Below are 18,146 nucleotides of genomic sequence, written 5' to 3'. Positions count from 1 at the left end.
AAGGCACCGGTATGTCGGCCAATAGAAAAAGTCATCAGTCAGTGAGCCATTCTTTGTTTTCAACGCGAGATGGCGACAAAAATCCACCAAGACTCAACAGCAGACAGTAATGCACACCCGGCCATAGCTTTACACTCGACTACAAGACTGCAAAAAATATCTTTATTACACCATACATTTACTAACATTCAGCCCTTTCCATACACCAATACTAACATTTATTTGTTCTGTCCAGTAACCCAGTATTAAATAACACACTCACCAAAAAATTACTGTTTAATAGTAGCATGACAACTGGAGCAACCTGAGCTGGCAGCCCTGGTCTGCTGTGTGACAGTGGAGGCAAATATTACAAAAACTCTACGGCTTTATGTTAAAACGCTTTACAGGTATATTGTAACGTTATGTGTTATCTGGCTCTTAGTCAAATCAAAAGTTTAAAATGTGTGACAACATCTGTAATTGGTACAAAATTCATGTCTTCATTCATCTATCACTAGACCATGCATATTTAACCATTCCAGAGGACTGACACAAATTTAAATATTGCACTGGTTTGTCATCAAACATTAACTTCAGAACAAAAACTATCATCCAAACAATTATCCCTGAACTTGTCAGAGCACTCAACAGTGAAAAAGAATTAAGGGTCCAATCTTGATGAATAAAACAACTGTTAAGCATCTTGTAGGTGGATGAGGATATCAAACGAAGGCTCCTCCGTCTCCTTCAAGCTCTGTCTGAAGAGCTGAGAGTGCTGCCATGATGACTCCCCTTCCCCACCACTGAGTTCTGCTTCAACCATGAACTCTGAGGAGCCATCTAGAGTCTGGAACGACTGCATTTTCCCATCTGAAGGTGGAGGAGGAAGTCATTAATAGATCACATCACACATTCCTATTTGGGGTATGTTATCAGAGTATCTCTTACATACCTCCAGAAAACTCTGTAGTAATCTGGCCTGCCTGCAACTGCCAACAGACTTTTCCCGAGTGGAAGGTCTGGCTATTGGCCATGATGGTGATAGACTTTATTGTCATTCCTGCTGGAGCAAAGTCAAACTTCCAGCTGATTCTTCCCATAGAGGAGCCTTCTGTTCGAGCAAGGTACACCTGCAGGAAGAAGTACAATCAGATAATCACACCTACAGCTGCATGTTGCTCCTTGGTCTTTAAAAAGATGACTCTGGTATGAACCTTTTACTTTCATTTCCTACATTCCTATACTATCTTACATCACTAAGATGTAAGATAGAATAGGAAGATAGTACTTAAAAACAAGACTGCGCAAAATAAGCTACACATCTTGATGCAGTTCATTTTAAAAAATTGAATCTTCTCCCCATGGATAAAAGGGTGGTGCTAATTAAGATGAGTATTTCCCACAGGATTGTGTACAAATCTGCACCTCCCCACCTTTCCAACCATTTTAATCTAGTCAAAAACAACCACTCCCACAACACTAAAGACAGTCTAACAAATATTGTTCCTATGAGATTTAAAACATGTTTTGGGAAAAATAATTTTTTATATACAGCTTCATGTCAGTGAAAACACTTTTGTTTCTGTGGCTCAGCCTCTTCAACTTCAATTACCATTCTTTTATCGACCATTATGACGGTCAATCAGTCAGCCACTGTGGTCCAGACTAAAATATCTCAACAAGATAGTTTGCGATGAAATTTCGTAAGACATTCATGGACCCCAGAGGATGAATCCTAATTACTCTGGTGATCTCCTGACTTTTCCTTTGGCATCACCATGAGGTTGGTATGTCTGGTAATTGCCATACAATTTGTTACACACATTCATGTCCCTCTCAGGATCAATTGCAATAACATTTCATCTAGCACCATCTTCTGGTCAACATTTTAACCTGTCTAATACATTGTTTATGACAAAATACCTGCAAAACTCATGATATCCCATCAGCTTCAACTGTACTGTGTGTTCAGTGCTAGTTTGCAAATGTTGGCATGTAAGACGCTAAACGAAGACGGTGATCAGGCACAGGAAATTTAATAGAGCAACATTTTGATTTAACAGAGATCTTAGTCAGCATTGTCAAAAACGTAGGTTTAATTTTGTGTCTGATTTTGGCCCTTAGTTTATTATTTGATCAAGCACTTGTAAAAGTTTTTTTGGATGTGCATGCACCCCACACTCTTTTTGCAGTTAATGTAAAATGTGTTATTTTAACACAAAATAATTGAAAATGTAAAGAAACAAAGTCTGAATTTATACTGGAATTGCTATTTAAGTTCTTTGGGATTTTACTGAAGCATTATTTCCCTTTGAGCCATGACAAAAGTTCATGAAGTCTATTAGCGGACGTCAAAATGTCTCTATTATTATGCATTTACGATAAAAATGCACAATGAACACATTGTTATACTTGTGTTGAGTTCTTAGCATTAAGAATGTGTTTCCGATCCTGAGTTATAGTCTACAAATAATGTTCAAACGGTATGTAAAAGATCCCCTCCAGACATATATTAAGACACATAATAATACTCAGCTTTGAACAATAACGTGTGTCTGATATGTTTTTTCCACAAAAAAGTATAATTACCACATTAAAATACTTAAAGTCTGCTCCTTCTCCCTCATCAAAAATTCCAGAATCTATGAATATGCAAATATTTTTATTTTCAGAAGTTTAACTGCTGGAGTCCATTCTCAGTGTTTGTGCACTGGAGACTTCAAGTTTCCACATCACACTCGAGTAAGTTGAATACTGGACCAGGACTGGCTTCCAAACTAGTTGTGATGTCACAAATCATGCTCATAGGCCCACCCCTAAAAATCAGATTGTCAATGAGCACAGAGAAACTTTCCACTTTCAGCAGATGATTGTGAAAACAGCCCTCTAGTGTGAAACTGCACATACATCATTCGGCACAGTGAAGCTCAAACATCCAACAGTAGGAACAAGAAGAAAAACATATTTCTGAGTGGAGGACTTTAAACATACCATCTGCCAGTCACTTTCCACCTTCCTGAAGACTGACTCCTTCCTCCACACACAATGATCCCAGCTCTGAATAACCTCAGAGTTGTTGGACACTCGACAGTATTGGTCTTTGGTGGCACTGTAGCGCACATGCAGTAATCCATCACTCTTCTCTTTCTCAGTGGGAGTAAACACATAACCTGGAGCCTGAGCACACAGACAGATACACGTTCTTTCAGACAAATACCAAACTGAATTAGATAAACTATTAAAGGTGCAGTGTGTAAAATTTAGTGGCATCTAGCAGAACTGACTTGGCAGAAATGGAAAATAATATTCATGAATGTTTTAATTAGTGTATAATCACCTGAAAATAAGACTCATTGTGTTTTTGTTACCTTAGAATGAACCCTTTATATCTACATAGGGAGAGGGTCCTTTTCCACGGAGCCCGCCATGTTGCACCACCATGTTTCTACGGTAGCCCAAAATGGACAAGTCAAATACATGCTCTAGAGAGGGCCTTTCCTGTTTTCGTGAGTTTTGTGACCACCGTAAGTTCTCCTTCACGCTTGGAAGGGGAGGATGAGGGGAGGTGTATTCAGTTTGTTGCAATCTGCAACCTCACCATTAGATGGCACTAAATCCTACACACTGGTCCTTTAAGCTATCAAGCTATTAAAATATTAAGAATACAGTACTGGTGGCTTCTTGACCTCAATGCTGATCTGCCCCTGCATGGTGTTTGATTACTTATTTTTTTGTCCTTATAAATGTTGGTTGTAAGTTCAAATTTTGTTGAGATTCTTTTTCCCAATTTCCGCCTAATTTATATCAATTAGGGTAGAGGTAATATTAGAAACACTACTCAATAAAACACAACATATGCTGTTGGATTTGACTGCATTATAGTTTTAACTTGATGGACCTGATAAACTGGAAACTGAGTGTATATCATTATATCATCTTTGGTTTTTACTGAAAGTTTTAGTGTCCAATGGCCTATATCAATTGATAGAAGATCAAATTTAGGGGGAAAGAGTAAATAATGCATGTAATTCATGAATTCCTTTTTTTATTTAAAGAAAAACTACATTTTATTACTTGGAGTTCTTTTTGTAGCTGTGCACATCATTTCTATCAGCCAGCACTGTACATACCAAAGCAACTGCTGAGACCTGGGAACAGGCAACAGGGCAAGAAACACCAACAGTTCAGACAGATTAGCTGCCACTAAAATATGTCTATAATATAAAGAAAAAGCCTTCCTGAATAAAGGTTTTCAAGCATGTTTTTAAAGAGTCTAGGGTCTGTGCTGCCCTCAGATGATTAGGAAGGCTGTTCCACAAGTGTAGTGCAGCATGTTATTGTGTAATAAACTGCGGTTTTCCTATAAGGACCTTCAATATTGGGATAAAATAGAATTACAGGCAAACTCAATCACCTGTAATAATCATCAAAAATATTGACTGAAGCCTAATACTGATCCCTAGCCAATAAACAGATTTTTTGTGTTCTGTCATGATGTCTATTTAAACAGAAATAATGAAATGCATGAGTAACTAAAGAGTGCAATGAGATCCATTATAACAACATATATATTATATGGGTACCTGTGTGGAGGTCCCTGTATCAGCCCCTCTGGTCTCCCCCCTTGCTATCCTCCAGGCCAGAGAGCCAGAGCTGCGTCCTCCCAACTCGCCTGGTTTTGGTTTCTTTGGGGAAATGAACTCCACGAGCTCAACAAGCAGCCGCTCCGTCAGCTCCTTCTTCCTGTCTGGAGTCAGGGACTGCTGCCTCTTCAGAATCAGAGCAGATGCAAAATGGTTAAAATCGGAATCACCATGACAACTAGTCTTACATGCAGTGTTAAAAAGACTCACAGATGCATTGAGCCCATTAATGGTATGCAGCAACCAGGCCTCCTGAACCCTGGTCCTTCTCGACAAAACCTCTGGATGTTTGCAGGAATATCTCCACGTCACATCAACTACCTGCATCACACACACACACACAAACATGTCTGGTATAAGCTGGAAGAGAATTCATTTGAAACAACAGTAAAACAGTGCAGCTCTTTGCTGCTGCAGTGTGGAATTGGTGCATCTCACCACTGCATTCTGACATTTTCAAAGCTATGATGATTTTCCCATAGGGGGTGATAAAGCGAAAGCTATTCCTTAGTCCTCCACAACAAAGCACCTACATACAGCACACTCACTGACTGATGATTACACTTTTACACAATAGAACATCTTTTTCTCTCTTAAAGCAGAGAAAAGGAACTAATGGCAGTTAAGAGTAAAGGAGAAGACTGGTGTTATTCTTTATTTTTCTTATTGTCAACAAATCCCCTGAAAAAGATAATGTGTTAGTCTGTCTCTCACTACTTTCTGATGTCCCTATCCTGTCTGTGGCCCTCAGCCCCAAACCCACTGAAGAAGTAAATAAATAAAAAAATTTAAAAAAAACAGTCAAAAGGTTCAAGATACTTTCTTGTGAGTCACAAATAACAACCTCAAGGTGGCGCTAGGGGAAAGTTCAGGGATCACCAAAGTCACTAAGATTGATCTTGTGGGGAACATGAATGTCTGTATAAGATTTCATGGCGATCCACATAATAGTTGTAGAGATATATTATTCTGTAGTGGTAGGCAAACTGACCCACTGACAGCCAAATACTGGTAGTAAAAGTAGTAGTGGAGTGATATCAGTATAGATTTGAACAGTTGATAGCTGTAGTAATAGAAGTTCTTGTAGTATGTGTTCATTTTTCTGACCTGGTCCTTAGAGAAAGCGAGAACGTAGGCCAGTTTCTTCCCCCAGCCAGCTTCATACATCAAAGGTTTATCACAGACGTTCTCACAGGAGTCACAGTGCAGCCAACGACGCTGAGAGGCTGAGTAAATCTCTGTCCACACATGGTCTGAAACAATAGAGAACAGGACTGATTTTAACTGAGACTTTCATACGTTACAGTACCCTTCTGTTGTCTAAGCCCTGATATTTGTGACTGCAGCTATCAACACCAGGTATTCAGTATCTTAAATTACTTTTACCGCAAAATATTAATACAAATTAGGGCTGGGTGATATAGCTGAAAGAATGACCACGATAAAATGTTTCCTTTGAGTAAATATAGATTATTATTGATCATTTTAAATGACCTATCTTTAATAAAGACCAGAGGAAAAAAGGTTGAATTTACTTTATTTTGTCAAGCTACACACATCTGCACTCATTTTCTCACTCCACACAGTTTCTGTTGTTGTGTCACATGTTGGCGCAACCGAACAACACACCTGTTAAATGATTGGCTGTCCATCAATGGACATGACAGGCTGTTTATGAGCCAGGGAGGGAGCACACTTGGGGTTTGTTCATGCAAAATTGTGTATTTGTTATGTGCTTTCATGGCGGTTTGCATTTAATGCATTTAGGTGAAACTATCCAACATTCTATCAAACTATTTTCTTATTGCTATTGATGAAGCATCTATCAATGGTACATATCGCTATCATTTTATCACCCAGGCCTAATAAAAATTGTAACTGTTCAGTGTTTTGCACAGACTTCTGTCCTTGCCCAGATAGGAAAGCAAGTGAAACCATCACAAAACATTAAAACTCTCAACTGAAACTCAGCCTGATGAGCAGCTTCACACTGCACACTGAAAGTGAAACTCATCTCTCTGGAGAGGCATGTACTGTAGATGATAATAACACTGACTAATATTCAGAGAGGACTCCATGTCAGCAAATTCTGTCATGTCGACATATGTGACAGTATGCTCCTTAAATCTGTTATTCCTGCACATACCTGTGCTATCCCAGATGTACCTGGCCTCAAGGCCGAGGGCTCTGCAGCACAGGGTGAAACAGTTGGCCCACTCCCCACAGCGCCCCCTCCTGGTTTCCAGCAACTTTTCAGGATTGTTGTACCTGGTATTGACAATACACAGAAAACAAAATGTATATTTGTCCAAGGGTTAAGACAAAACAAGTCTCAAGTGCTAGTCCTAAACACCCTTATCACAGTCAAAATGTCACAAACACACAAACAGACCTGGGGAATCTGGTGGAGAGCTGGCAGCTCTGACAGTGATGGTTCTCCACTCGCTGGGCTCCCCAGCGGAGGTCGTCGGTGCTGGGACTAAGGGAGCCGGCGTTCTGGGTCTGGCCTCCACAGCGGCTGCAGGGCAGACAGTCGACCCAGGAGAAGAAGTCCTGCTTGAACCATCTAAGCAACTCCAGCACCAGGAAGACCTCCTTTCCAAGTTTACATTCTACAAACAGTAAAAAAGGTCAGCTGGTTTCTCTGAATCACTGCATTCAGTATCACTTGATTTGCATATAAATACAAAACCGATTCTTTCGAATGCGCAGTGGGACTTGCACCTGAGTCGACCTCTGTAGCCTCCTTCAGCTTCTGTTCAGCAGCAGAGAACAGCTGCTGGTGAGGGATGTGGCTCCTGGCTTTCTGCTGCAGCTCAGGGCTTTCATACATCATCACGTGTTGGAAGTTCGACTGGAGAGTCACAAAGAAGCTCATGCTGCTCTCCTGACAGACACAACACAAAACATCCAGGTCATAAACGAACTTAGAGGAATGTAAAGTGGTGACAGAGTGACAGTTTTTCAACAGTGAGGCAGGTATTGTATACATGATATTGATGAGAGAGAGATGTAAGGAGGTGTGTAAAAATGATTTGGGGTGGGTGCTGAATCTTATTTCACCTTATTTTTTAATAGCAAGGCCCTCCCTGGCATTAATAATATTATATATAATGTTAATAATAATATTTTCTTTGCACCCCACCCTTTTTGAAGTCCATTCCCAGATTCCATATGATAACATATATATGAATTAGATCAAATGATGCTATAGCTTGACATATGATCAGATGTCTGACTGTCACAATCAAACTAATGACATGATATTGATGCATACAAGTCCTATTAGCAACTAGTTCATTGTATTAAGAGGAAAATAAAGCCAGAAACAGGATTGCTGTCCTATGCATATGAAAAAGAGCACATTTATGACCCATAAAATATACATTTGGGATGAGAGAAAAGTAAAAGACCCAGTCCTAGTACAAAAAAGTCAGACTACCATCCCTTCAGCAAAAAGAAAAAACACATAACCTCTTTTCTGATCTTTTCCCTCCCCTCCTAATAATATTCCTGCAGTCCCTAATGATAAAGAAGGCAGAGAATTTTATATAGCTGCTCTTTATCACACATTCATGTAATGATAGTAAATTAACCAGTTTATGGAATACACTGTTCTACATTATAAATGTAGCATACTCACAAATCAGGGCTTCGACACCCTCCTCATCTGGCTAACTGGCATTAATTGGGGTTTCTAATTATTAAGGCAATATGTCCATAATAGATTAGTAGATTCTCAATTTCATATGGAAAAGATTTTAACCAAAAAAAAAGTGAGCAAACTGAGTTGAGATGTGTTAGCCTCCACTGTGACCCTGCTACAATTAAATTATTACGCATGAATACAACAGATATATACAGCGTATATTCACAGTATCTTTTCATTTATAACAGGAATGCATCGTTACCAAGGATGATGGTTGTGGTGGAGGTGATGTAACTGGCTGGCTGGAAGCAGCAGAGCTTTCTGGAGCTGAAGCTGGGGCAGAGGCCACAAGAGCCTGAGCAGTAGGTTGGACAGGCTGCCCACCGCGTAGTCGCTGATCCCTTTCTGTTGCTATGGATTCCCTGATGAGTCTCAGCTGTTCCACTGATGCAGACTTGGGAAAAACCAGGTGGGTTTCAGCCTGAAAAGAGGCGCAATTGTGATTCTGACTTGGCTGTTAAAGGTACATGAGGCATCATTACCACATTAACTGAACAAACCAAACTAACAAAAAGAAATAGGCTCTATCAGCCTCTATATTGCATTTTCATGTTGTATTTTTTCAGTATTAAAGTATAAAAAGAGGCATCTGATCTGTGTACTTTATTTACTCACAGATAGGTCACAGATACAACCACACAGCCTAATAACCACCTGTCACTTTGTAAGTGGAGCTTCAGCAAATTACCTCCTCAAATCCCATCTCAAAGAGGCATTCCACAGCACCTTTGATGGGCAGCAGCCTAGTGGAAAAAGTGGGATTGCCTATACGGATCGATCTATACTTTTCTTCATTGGGATTCCTGTCGAGAAGGAAGTAAGACTGTTGAGAAACCTTTCAGGAAATACATTTTGTTCCTCTATGGTGGAAGAGGCAAATTACTTTGTACAAACCAATGAATTATGAGTTCATACATAAGAAAATTACACACAAAGTAATTTGAGTTACTCGATTAACTGGTGTTACTGCATATTGATGTCCACGTGTGGCAGTAACATCCTACTTTCATTACTACTGCTTTACCATTGCACAGAGGTTGGTCTTTTCTTAAAGCTACATTTCAATCGAGTCTCTGTTAATGTGTTAACTTGAATTTGAGACTTTACTTCACTACTTAAGGCAAACAAGTGTGAGTTACTGGTGAATATTCAGATCGTATCCGTTTCTCTGTACTCTCTGGTGAGTCAGACTTATGCCGAATTCACCACTGCACCCTGACGGTTAGTACTGAAGTTACGTCAAGACCATAGAGGTCAAGACTCATAAACACGGCCAATTAAAAATGCCGGATTTTTGAACAGTTTGGTGTAACGCTCTGTGTAAACTGCAGCTAAGGAGTATACCGGTGCTCAAAGGCAGCTAGCTTCACCGGTTAGTCTGACTGTTGCTGAAATGATGTTAGATGCTACTGTATTATTCGTATTATATAGAATATTTCTAATACAGTCTCAGCTTAACACCTCATGTCGCGTTGTCTAGTTCACAACCTTACCTTAAAATATTGTCCGCGTAGGTGAGTAACAACTTGGCGACGTCTAGAAAGACTTCATTTGAATTCTCACATAGTGTTGTGACTGCTGGTGACGCAGCCATGTTAGTGTTTCTGGAGCAAACTAAAAGAAAAGTCCTTCCACTTTTGAGTATAATCACTAATGCTAATAGTGTCACTGTGCTCTGTGGCTAAGGAGATGTTTTGGAATTTTTTGTATAATAAAGAACGTTAAAAAAATGGGGGGCGGGTGTTTTGGGTCCTTGATGTAGCTGACCTATCACCGCCTGAATAAATGTTTGCAGCTGTAAAAAATAAAAATAAAACAATTATATATTATGTATAATTGTATTGTTATTTCGCCATAAAATTGTTTCATGCTGCGCTATGTTACTGTTTTATCGATTTGATTACATATTTAAAATGAATATTTGTATGTTAAAAGAAGCTGGCGTTCAGAAAGACTACTCGAAGTCAGCTGCAGACAAATGCAAGGATGAGACTCTTTTCTCATTTGGATATTTGAACAAGTGACAGAACTTTGCAGCATGCTCTGAGTAAGTTACTGCTGTTTCTGGTTTCGTATATATTTATCTTTCTCACACTGAGAGGAGATTCAGCAAAGCTACAAGCTAGCAGTGTTAAACTTCAAGATATCAGCATGTCTGCGTCATCACTCTCCTGTTGGACTAAACTGCAGCTGAGGCAACAGACTATAAGAACACTTCTTCAAAACAGTGCCTGTGTTTGTACAAGCCAAGCCTCCAGATGTCACAGCTCTGCACAGCAGAGAAGAAGGGTAGTTATCACTGGCATTGGGTTAGTGTGTCCTCTGGGCACAGGGACTGCTCTGGTCTGGGAGCGCCTCATCAGGGGTCACAGTGGGCTTGTTGCTCTTGACTCTGAGCAGTACAACACTGTTCCCTGTAAAGTTGCAGCGGTGGTACCCAGAGGGTCTGAAGAGGGCCAGTTCAAGGAGGAGAGCTTTGCCTCTCGTGGGGAGATCAGCAGCATGTCACCAGCCACTGTGATGGCCCTGGCAGCCGCTCAGCTTGCTCTGGAGGACTCAGGGTGGTACCCCAAAACACCAGAGGAACAGCTCACTACAGGGGTGGCCGTTGGCATGGGCATGGTGTCACTGGAGGAAATCGCTCGCACCTCCACTGCTTTCCAAGAGAAGGGTTACAACAAAGTCAGCCCCTTCTTTGTGCCTCGCATTCTTGTCAACATGGCTGCAGGACACATTAGTATCAAACACAAGCTGAAGGGTCCCAACCATGCTGTGTCCACAGCATGCACCACAGGCGCACACGCTATAGGTGATGCTGCAAGGTTCATTGCCCACGGTGATGCAATTGCTATGGTTACGGGGGGAACAGAATCCTGTGTGGGTCCTCTGTCAATAGCCGGCTTTGCAAGGGCGCGTGCCCTTGCCACTAAATGGAATGACGAACCCAAGCTGGCATCAAGACCCTTTCACCCAGAGAGAGAGGGTTTTGTGATGGGTGAAGGAGCTGCAGTGCTCCTGCTGGAGGAGCGAGACCATGCAGTGAAGAGAGGAGCCAGAATCTATGCAGAGATCCTGGGCTATGGGCTCTCAGGGGACGCCAGCCACATCACCGCACCCACTGCAGATGGAGACGGGGCATTCAGGTGATTCATTTTAGGGTTTTTGGAAGCTGGAACTTGTTTTGTTTTTCTTGTTTAACCATTTGAAAGCCAACATGTTGTACTTATATTCAACATTTTGAAGTCTCCAATCAAAAATATGTGTTTTGTTTATTGTTCCTTCACTTGGATGTTGTTATTTTCACTGTGCAGAGTGATGTACTGTATGTGCAGAGTTTGTTTTAACATTCATCTGCTGAAAGAGGGAAAGTTTCTCTGAGTTCATCTTAAATCTGAGTTAAAGGAGTGAACATACAATCATGATTTGTGACATCACAATTAGTTTGGAGCCAATCATGGTCCAGTATGCAACTTACACAAGTGGGAGAAGGAAACTTGAAGCCTCCAGTGCACATGCACTGAGAATGGACTTTAGAAGTAGGAGACATGTGTCCAGCAGTTAAAGTTTTGAAAGAAAAAATATTTGCATATGCAGATTCTGGAAATTTCAAGTTTAATTGTAAGTTTAGGACATTTTAACTAGGTAATTGAATGTTTTTGTTGAAAAGCCATATCAGACGCAATGTGTTTTAAAACATCTTTTGAGGTTCTTTAACTTTCAAATAATAATAAATGCCCAAAATGAATCCATAAAACTACTATTAAGGATAATATCTACTTATAATAACAAGGATCATACTTTTTGTAGTTTTGGTCATAATTCTTACCACCGAGGTAAAGCAGCAATAATCTTTTTATTCATTTTGCCACTAGTGGGCAGCAGCACAAGATAAAAAACACTGACATACTCACCTTTCAAGCCTGTTATGACCAATTTGTTAGCAAACCATTTTCACACATATAACCTCATTCAGCAGACGCATTTGAAGTTGTTTTTCTGGTTTCCTGATGAATCACTTGCTCACTTTCCTTTTGGTCTTGTTTGGCCTCCTCTTGAGAAAAAATTTCTGGCTCTTTAGCAGCTAAATGCTCCACTATGTTCACCAGCTAGTCGCTAACTGTGTCTGTCTGCTGTTTGCTGCTGGGCATATAGTGTACAGCAGGTTTATCAGAGCTTTTTCATTGGAAAAACAGCTGCCTGCTGCTGCTGAAATGTTGATGAGAGAAGATTTTGCCTGCCGGAAAACCAAAACAATGAGCTAAAAGAGGCTAAACTGCTCAGAGCTGAGGAAATGGTAGATAGAGTCATAAAAATATTGAGTAGTGCAGCTTTAATTGCTGAGATTAGGGAACACAGCAACATTGCTAAAAGACATCAGCTGCAAGAAACATGTGTAGTCAGACAATCAAACAGGTTGTAAACAAACCTTTGAGATACACTACATATCACAGTTTTTCAGTTGTTACTTTTTACTTTACTTCAGAATAAAGTGTTTAGATAATTTGGCTAAACTGTTAGCTTGTTTAGAACCTGTCTGTGTATCTGACTCGTTTCCTGCCCCGTCATATTGCTCTGTTTCCACATTTACTTTGGTGACGGCAATCTTATCAGTACTAATAGAAATCATGGCCAACACTACAAAAGTTAAACCCAAGTTATAATAAACCTGAAGTACTTGATAACTGTCAGACCACTGTCTCCACAGATGCATGTCAGCAGCCATCAGAGATGCTTGCATCTCACCAGCAGATGTGACGTATGTGAACGCCCACGCCACCTCCACACCTTTGGGTGACGCGGCTGAAAATGCTGCCATCAAGAGGCTCTTTGAGCAAAGCATCGGAAGTCTGGCCGTCTCCTCCACCAAGGGAGCCACAGGACATCTCCTTGGGGCCGCGGGTGCTCTGGAGACAGCGTTCACCGCTTTGGCCTGCTACCACGGTGTCCTGCCCCCAACTCTCAACCTGGACCGCACTGAGCCCGAGTTCAACCTCAATTATGTTCCCTGCACAGCGCAGCCATGGCGGACTCAGGGCAGACGGGTCGCCCTCTCTAACTCATTTGGATTTGGCGGCACCAACGCCTCACTGTGTCTCGCCAGCATCTGATGACACTCTAAAAAGTCATACTGGACTTTTTATTAAGGGTCTGATCTGATTCAGTGTGTATTCTTTACTTCTGGTGTCATAGAGTTTAACTGGCTGAATATTTATGAGTAGAATTGATCAGAACTACCACTGGTTGCTTGTGGGAAGCTCTAATGAACTGAATGTGACTTCTTGAGAAGATTCCATTAATTTTTTTTAGAAACTTGAAATTTCAGTAATTTAAACCTGCAAAGATTAAAAATTCTGAAATGATTTTTGTTGTTTTTGTTCTTCTTTTGACTGGAAAATGGTCAAATCTAAAAACAGTGTTACATCAGAGGAAACTGTATTATGGTCTTTGGAAAAGCTGATCTTCTTTCTGGCCTTTGTGTTGCTCTGCTTACCAATATTATTGTTCATGTTTCCAGGCTTGCCACAAGGTCGCCTCTTTTATGGATTGGATTGAAAAGGTAAATCCAAGTAGGGGATGTGAATAAGTACCACTTGACCCTCCCTTATTATCACTGCTTAGGTGTCCTTGAGGAAGGCCCTTAACCCCTCACCTGCACAGCAAAACATCATAGACGTTTTTAGTGAAATTAACAACAACTAAATTAACTTGATAAAACAAACATACATTTTATTCATTCTGTTTTAGGTTAACATAAAAGTAATAATTCTCAGACCCATTTCAGAACTTACGAGTTCTTGTTTGTACTATTCTGACATGATTAGCATATTAGCAGACCTCCCAGCATGCATTGCTTGAAGGTTAAACCAATCCAAAGATCATTCTTTCTTGTGGTTTGAAGAAAATATACATGGTGAAAACTTCTTGTCCTGCTTGCCTCCTCTGAAGATGATGAAAACCATGCTGAATGATGAAGGTTAGTATATACTTCACCCTCCATACACCATACTCTTCATTTAAGAGTATTCCACCAATTTAGTACAGTTAAAAAAAAAAAAGAAAAAGGATAAAAATAAATGCAGCAAAAACAGCGATATTTAGTTTTTTTTATTACATGCATCCTTCTTCATTGTAAAAACCTGGTGCCTACATTAACCACGATGCAACTTGACTTCACTCAACCTCACACATTTAGGTGTTATCCTAGTAGTGTCTAATGTAGCCTGGAGCTGCTATGAGGGGTGAGCTACAGAGGCTTTCAATGCTGACTCAAGGGACATCACTTGAGGCAATTTGTCAGATTTCACACAGTTCCCTCTGGAGACACAAAAGGCTTCATACTACTCTTTCACATTGACTGACTCTTCAACCTGAGATAATGTAACTGGAGAGAAAACACACAGTAATGCCTGTCAGTATGACTAAACATTTTTTGACTGAATATACACTACTATATTTTTTTCCCCTGCTTGTTTCAAGTTCAGTGAACTTATCTCAGTGTGTTTGACATTGTAACAAGTCATGAGAAGACAAATTATTTAAATTTAGTTAACTCACATTTTGAAGCGCATAAAAACATTGCAAGATAATTCAACTTACAGTAAAAAATAAGTTCTTTTTAAGTGGGAGCTGCTCAGTGGCCAACTTATCAGACTAATGGACAGCTTTCAGATGTTAGCAGACTGTTGTTTGAAGATTTAAAAAAATGTCTACTGTAGATGAGAACTTTGAGGTTAGATTTTTCTGACTTAGTTTTATTTCAAGGTCACATCCTCAGTATTGTTATTGGGAATGTGGAGGTTTTAATGACCTGAAGAGGCATTTACATTCTACAACTACACACAAATGACACATGCTGCAGTTGCTTTATACTTATTGTGCTATTTCACACTCTGTGTCTTTACAGGTAACAATGTGACAAAACAGGGTGAAGAGAATCTGAGCTCAAATCGCCTCTTACTAATGATCCAGAACATCTCATCTCATCTGGTCTCTGGCGTCTAGCGAATGAAGACTGCTGATTGCCATCCTTGAACCAAGACAAGAGTTGTGTGGAGGTGTTTAAACAGCATTTAGATCATTGTGTTATTTTAAATTGCTTTGGCAAAATTTGAAAATGATCAGCACAGTCATTAGAATAATGAATGCACAGTCATTAAAATAATGACTGTGCTCAACTATCACTGTGAAAAGTTCATGTCTGTATGTAGCACTTGGCACCAGCAGGTGGTGCTGGCTCCCAGTAAGTCATGCATGTTGCTTTCTTGTATATTCCCAGTACAGTTTACATGTTTGGCATTCAGCAGACACCTTACAGCAGAAAAATAAGTACCATCACAATTCACAAGCATCCAAAATGACTGAGGTTAAAGGTCAGGTCATTCATGTTGTTCTTATTACCTGACCTTAGAGGATGAAATATCAAAGTGCTTTGAAGAGAAATAGCAAGAGAGAGACAGAGGGCTCCTAGAGCCATTAGAGTAAATTGAGAGGAAATCATTTAATGGAAGAGGTTAATATGAGTAATTGTATTAGCTGTTAGCTTCCTATTTCCAACCTGTGTTTTCTTTAAACAGGAACCCAGACTCCAAAAAAATGTTACAATTTATTGCAATTAGGAAATAAGTGGTGCTGTAGGTATACACAGCTGATTTTCATAAGATCCTAATGGAGGCATGATCTCACCGTAGTGCCTTTTGTTATCACTTATGAGGGCACTTTCCAAGCCAAGACCTCGGACTATGTGTTGTTCTCCTTTTGATTTAGCCCGGTGTGGCCTTTTAATATAGTGTTGCAAGGACAACACAGGATCAACAGAGCTTTGGGATGGGTAAGAGAGGTTAATTGGGACTAAGTGTCATTATGTCAGGGTTGAAATGAAAGTAAACAACCCCCTAAGGGAAAAGGATAGTTGTCCAAATTGTTCCCTTTCTTCAAAGTTTGATCTACAATTATTCTGCTCTTTTTTATGGGAGATGAGACACACAGTTCTTGCCTGTCTTCCTGGGGGAGACGAATGACTGTGAGGGGACACTGGGTGCCCATTTGGAGGCGTTTATATCCCTGCAGAAATGATGATTCAGAGTATGTGTGTGTTTAAGTTGCCCCGTGAAGATTTTTGGATGATGTGAGTAAGACTTTGTCATTAAATGAAAAACAAATCTCACACTGTACAGTAAATTATATTCCACTGAGGGGAAAAGAGAAACAGGTTTTACAATATAATAAGTGGGCCAACATTAAACAAGACTAAAGCCTCGCTAGCTGCTCCCACAGTCTGCAGAGTGCATTACATCTTATAGAACAAAAGTGTTGAACTGTGTGGCATTAAACTGGACAGAACAATGTATTAAAGAAATAGTTTTGGGAAATACACTTATTTACTTTCTTGAGAGAGTTACATGAGAAGATGGATACTACACTCTCATATCTGTACAGAAAATATGGAGTTGGAGCTGGGAGGTGAGTTTAGCTTAACATAAAGACTGGAAACAGAGGAAAACTGCTAGCTGTCAAACATACAAGAATACACCAACCAACACCACTAAAGATGACATGTTGTACCTTGTTTATTTAATCCATACACACAGTAAAAGAAAAACCCTGACAATTTGTGGCTTTATAGGGAGTTACGTGCTGTAACTATTTCTCAGTGATAGTCTTCAAGCAGCAAAGAAACAGTTACATTATGTAACTCCCTCTAAAACCACAAAATTTTAACAAGCAGCCAGTTTAATTAGCAACCAGCCCATGGCTTGGAGGTATTAACTTACCATCAACAGCTAGCTTATGCTGCATTCACACAATGTTAGCAGGATGGCAAAATCAGGAAAACCTCCCATTATTCTGACTTGGGAGCATTCACACATACTCACTGCTAGCCTTGTGGTCAATAAATAACCTATATTAGCAGCTGTGTGGTGTATTTGGAGTGGTTCATTCATAAGGAAATCCAGATACAAAAAAACAGCGTATAGCCCATTTTAAATCAGCTACACTAATTGTATTAGTGTTAATAATGGATTTTATTTAGATGTAGCTGAGTGCAATGGTAGCTTGCACCATTTTGCTAACGCTTTGTTGACAGTTCTATCTTTTCACCAACTGGGAGATTTTGTCACTGTCAAAATTTCTAACTCGGATTTACAACTCAAAGGTTGACATGAATATGACTTAGTTTTTCGTAATTGTGGTCTGAACGATATGACATGAACGTGGCATTAGCCCCAGTGACTGCACACAGCACTCCAAAAGTCCCATCCTGAAGCTTGACACACCCTCCAACTCTGAACAAAACCAGGTGATTCCTGAATGTAGGCTTATCTGAGGTCTGCTCCCACCTAAGAGTGTTTAGCGGAGCCAGCCGTCTCTTCCCACTTCACCTCCTGCCCTTGCACCAAGCTACCAGGTCCTAGACAAATTTCTTTACTGAACACAAAACAAAATGAAATTAATCAAATTATTAATCCACCCATACCATCCAACCCCTAGTAAGATAGCAAATGAGAAGACCACCGAAAATGTCTAAGTCAAAGAATGTTACGGAATGCCTGAATTTTAAATTGTAATCCTTTACACTACTTGTTACTCAAAGTAAGAAAGTAATCCAATTACTGCACCAATACTTAAAACATGATTTCAGTGGTAGGCAATTTCATTGCAGGGAAGGTTAATGTGAACGCTCCTTTGTTCATACTGATGTTAGACTTGTATAGAAACACTCAGTCTCCTGATTCATTTACTGCTGTTCTCCCTGTAAAACAATACAACAGGTCGTAATATTGTGGGCCAAAAACAAGCTATATGTGCCATCT

The 18,146-nt window shown here is 40.0% G+C and overlaps 2 protein-coding genes across 2 annotated transcripts; one reads left to right on the top strand and one right to left on the bottom strand.

Annotated features, from left to right (window-relative positions):
• Positions 1-124: 124 nt before the first annotated feature.
• On the bottom strand, positions 125-10,068 carry ngly1 (N-glycanase 1). Its single transcript, XM_044336026.1, has 12 exons — positions 9,828-10,068; positions 9,023-9,137; positions 8,537-8,755; positions 7,350-7,512; positions 7,018-7,237; positions 6,772-6,893; positions 5,733-5,878; positions 4,836-4,946; positions 4,566-4,751; positions 2,974-3,159; positions 935-1,112; positions 125-852 (listed from the first exon to the last, which is right to left on the bottom strand). Exons 1-12 carry the CDS (start codon positions 9,926-9,928, stop codon positions 677-679), a joined length of 1,923 nt encoding a protein of 640 aa, XP_044191961.1. The 5' UTR covers positions 9,929-10,068; the 3' UTR covers positions 125-676.
• Positions 10,069-10,258: 190 nt separating this feature from the next.
• On the top strand, positions 10,259-13,691 carry oxsm (3-oxoacyl-ACP synthase, mitochondrial). Its single transcript, XM_044336034.1, has 2 exons — positions 10,259-11,477; positions 13,040-13,691. Exons 1-2 carry the CDS (start codon positions 10,486-10,488, stop codon positions 13,440-13,442), a joined length of 1,395 nt encoding a protein of 464 aa, XP_044191969.1. The 5' UTR covers positions 10,259-10,485; the 3' UTR covers positions 13,443-13,691.
• The last annotated feature ends 4,455 nt before the right edge of the window (positions 13,692-18,146 follow it).

The sequence above is a fragment of the Thunnus albacares genome, chromosome 19, assembly GCF_914725855.1.
Source record: "Thunnus albacares chromosome 19, fThuAlb1.1, whole genome shotgun sequence".
Classification (NCBI taxonomy): domain Eukaryota; kingdom Metazoa; phylum Chordata; class Actinopteri; order Scombriformes; family Scombridae; genus Thunnus; species Thunnus albacares.
Note: the sequence above shows the minus strand (reverse complement) of the source record. Positions and strands in the feature narration are given on the sequence as shown.

Excerpts from the sequence above, each read along its gene's own strand:
- ngly1 (XM_044336026.1), bottom strand. The coding sequence starts at position 9,928 with ATGGCTGCGTCACCAGCAGTCACAACACTATGTGAGAATTCAAATGAA. Across the intron at positions 7,513-8,536 it reads CACCACAACCATCATCCTTG|GAGAGCAGCATGAGCTTCTT; the intron begins GTAACGATGCAT and ends TGTGTCTGTCAG. Across the intron at positions 4,947-5,732 it reads TCGCTTTCTCTAAGGACCAG|GTAGTTGATGTGACGTGGAG; the intron begins GTCAGAAAAATG and ends TGTGTGATGCAG.
- oxsm (XM_044336034.1), top strand. The coding sequence starts at position 10,486 with ATGTCTGCGTCATCACTCTCCTGTTGGACTAAACTGCAGCTGAGGCAA. Across the intron at positions 11,478-13,039 it reads GATGGAGACGGGGCATTCAG|ATGCATGTCAGCAGCCATCA; the intron begins GTGATTCATTTT and ends CTGTCTCCACAG.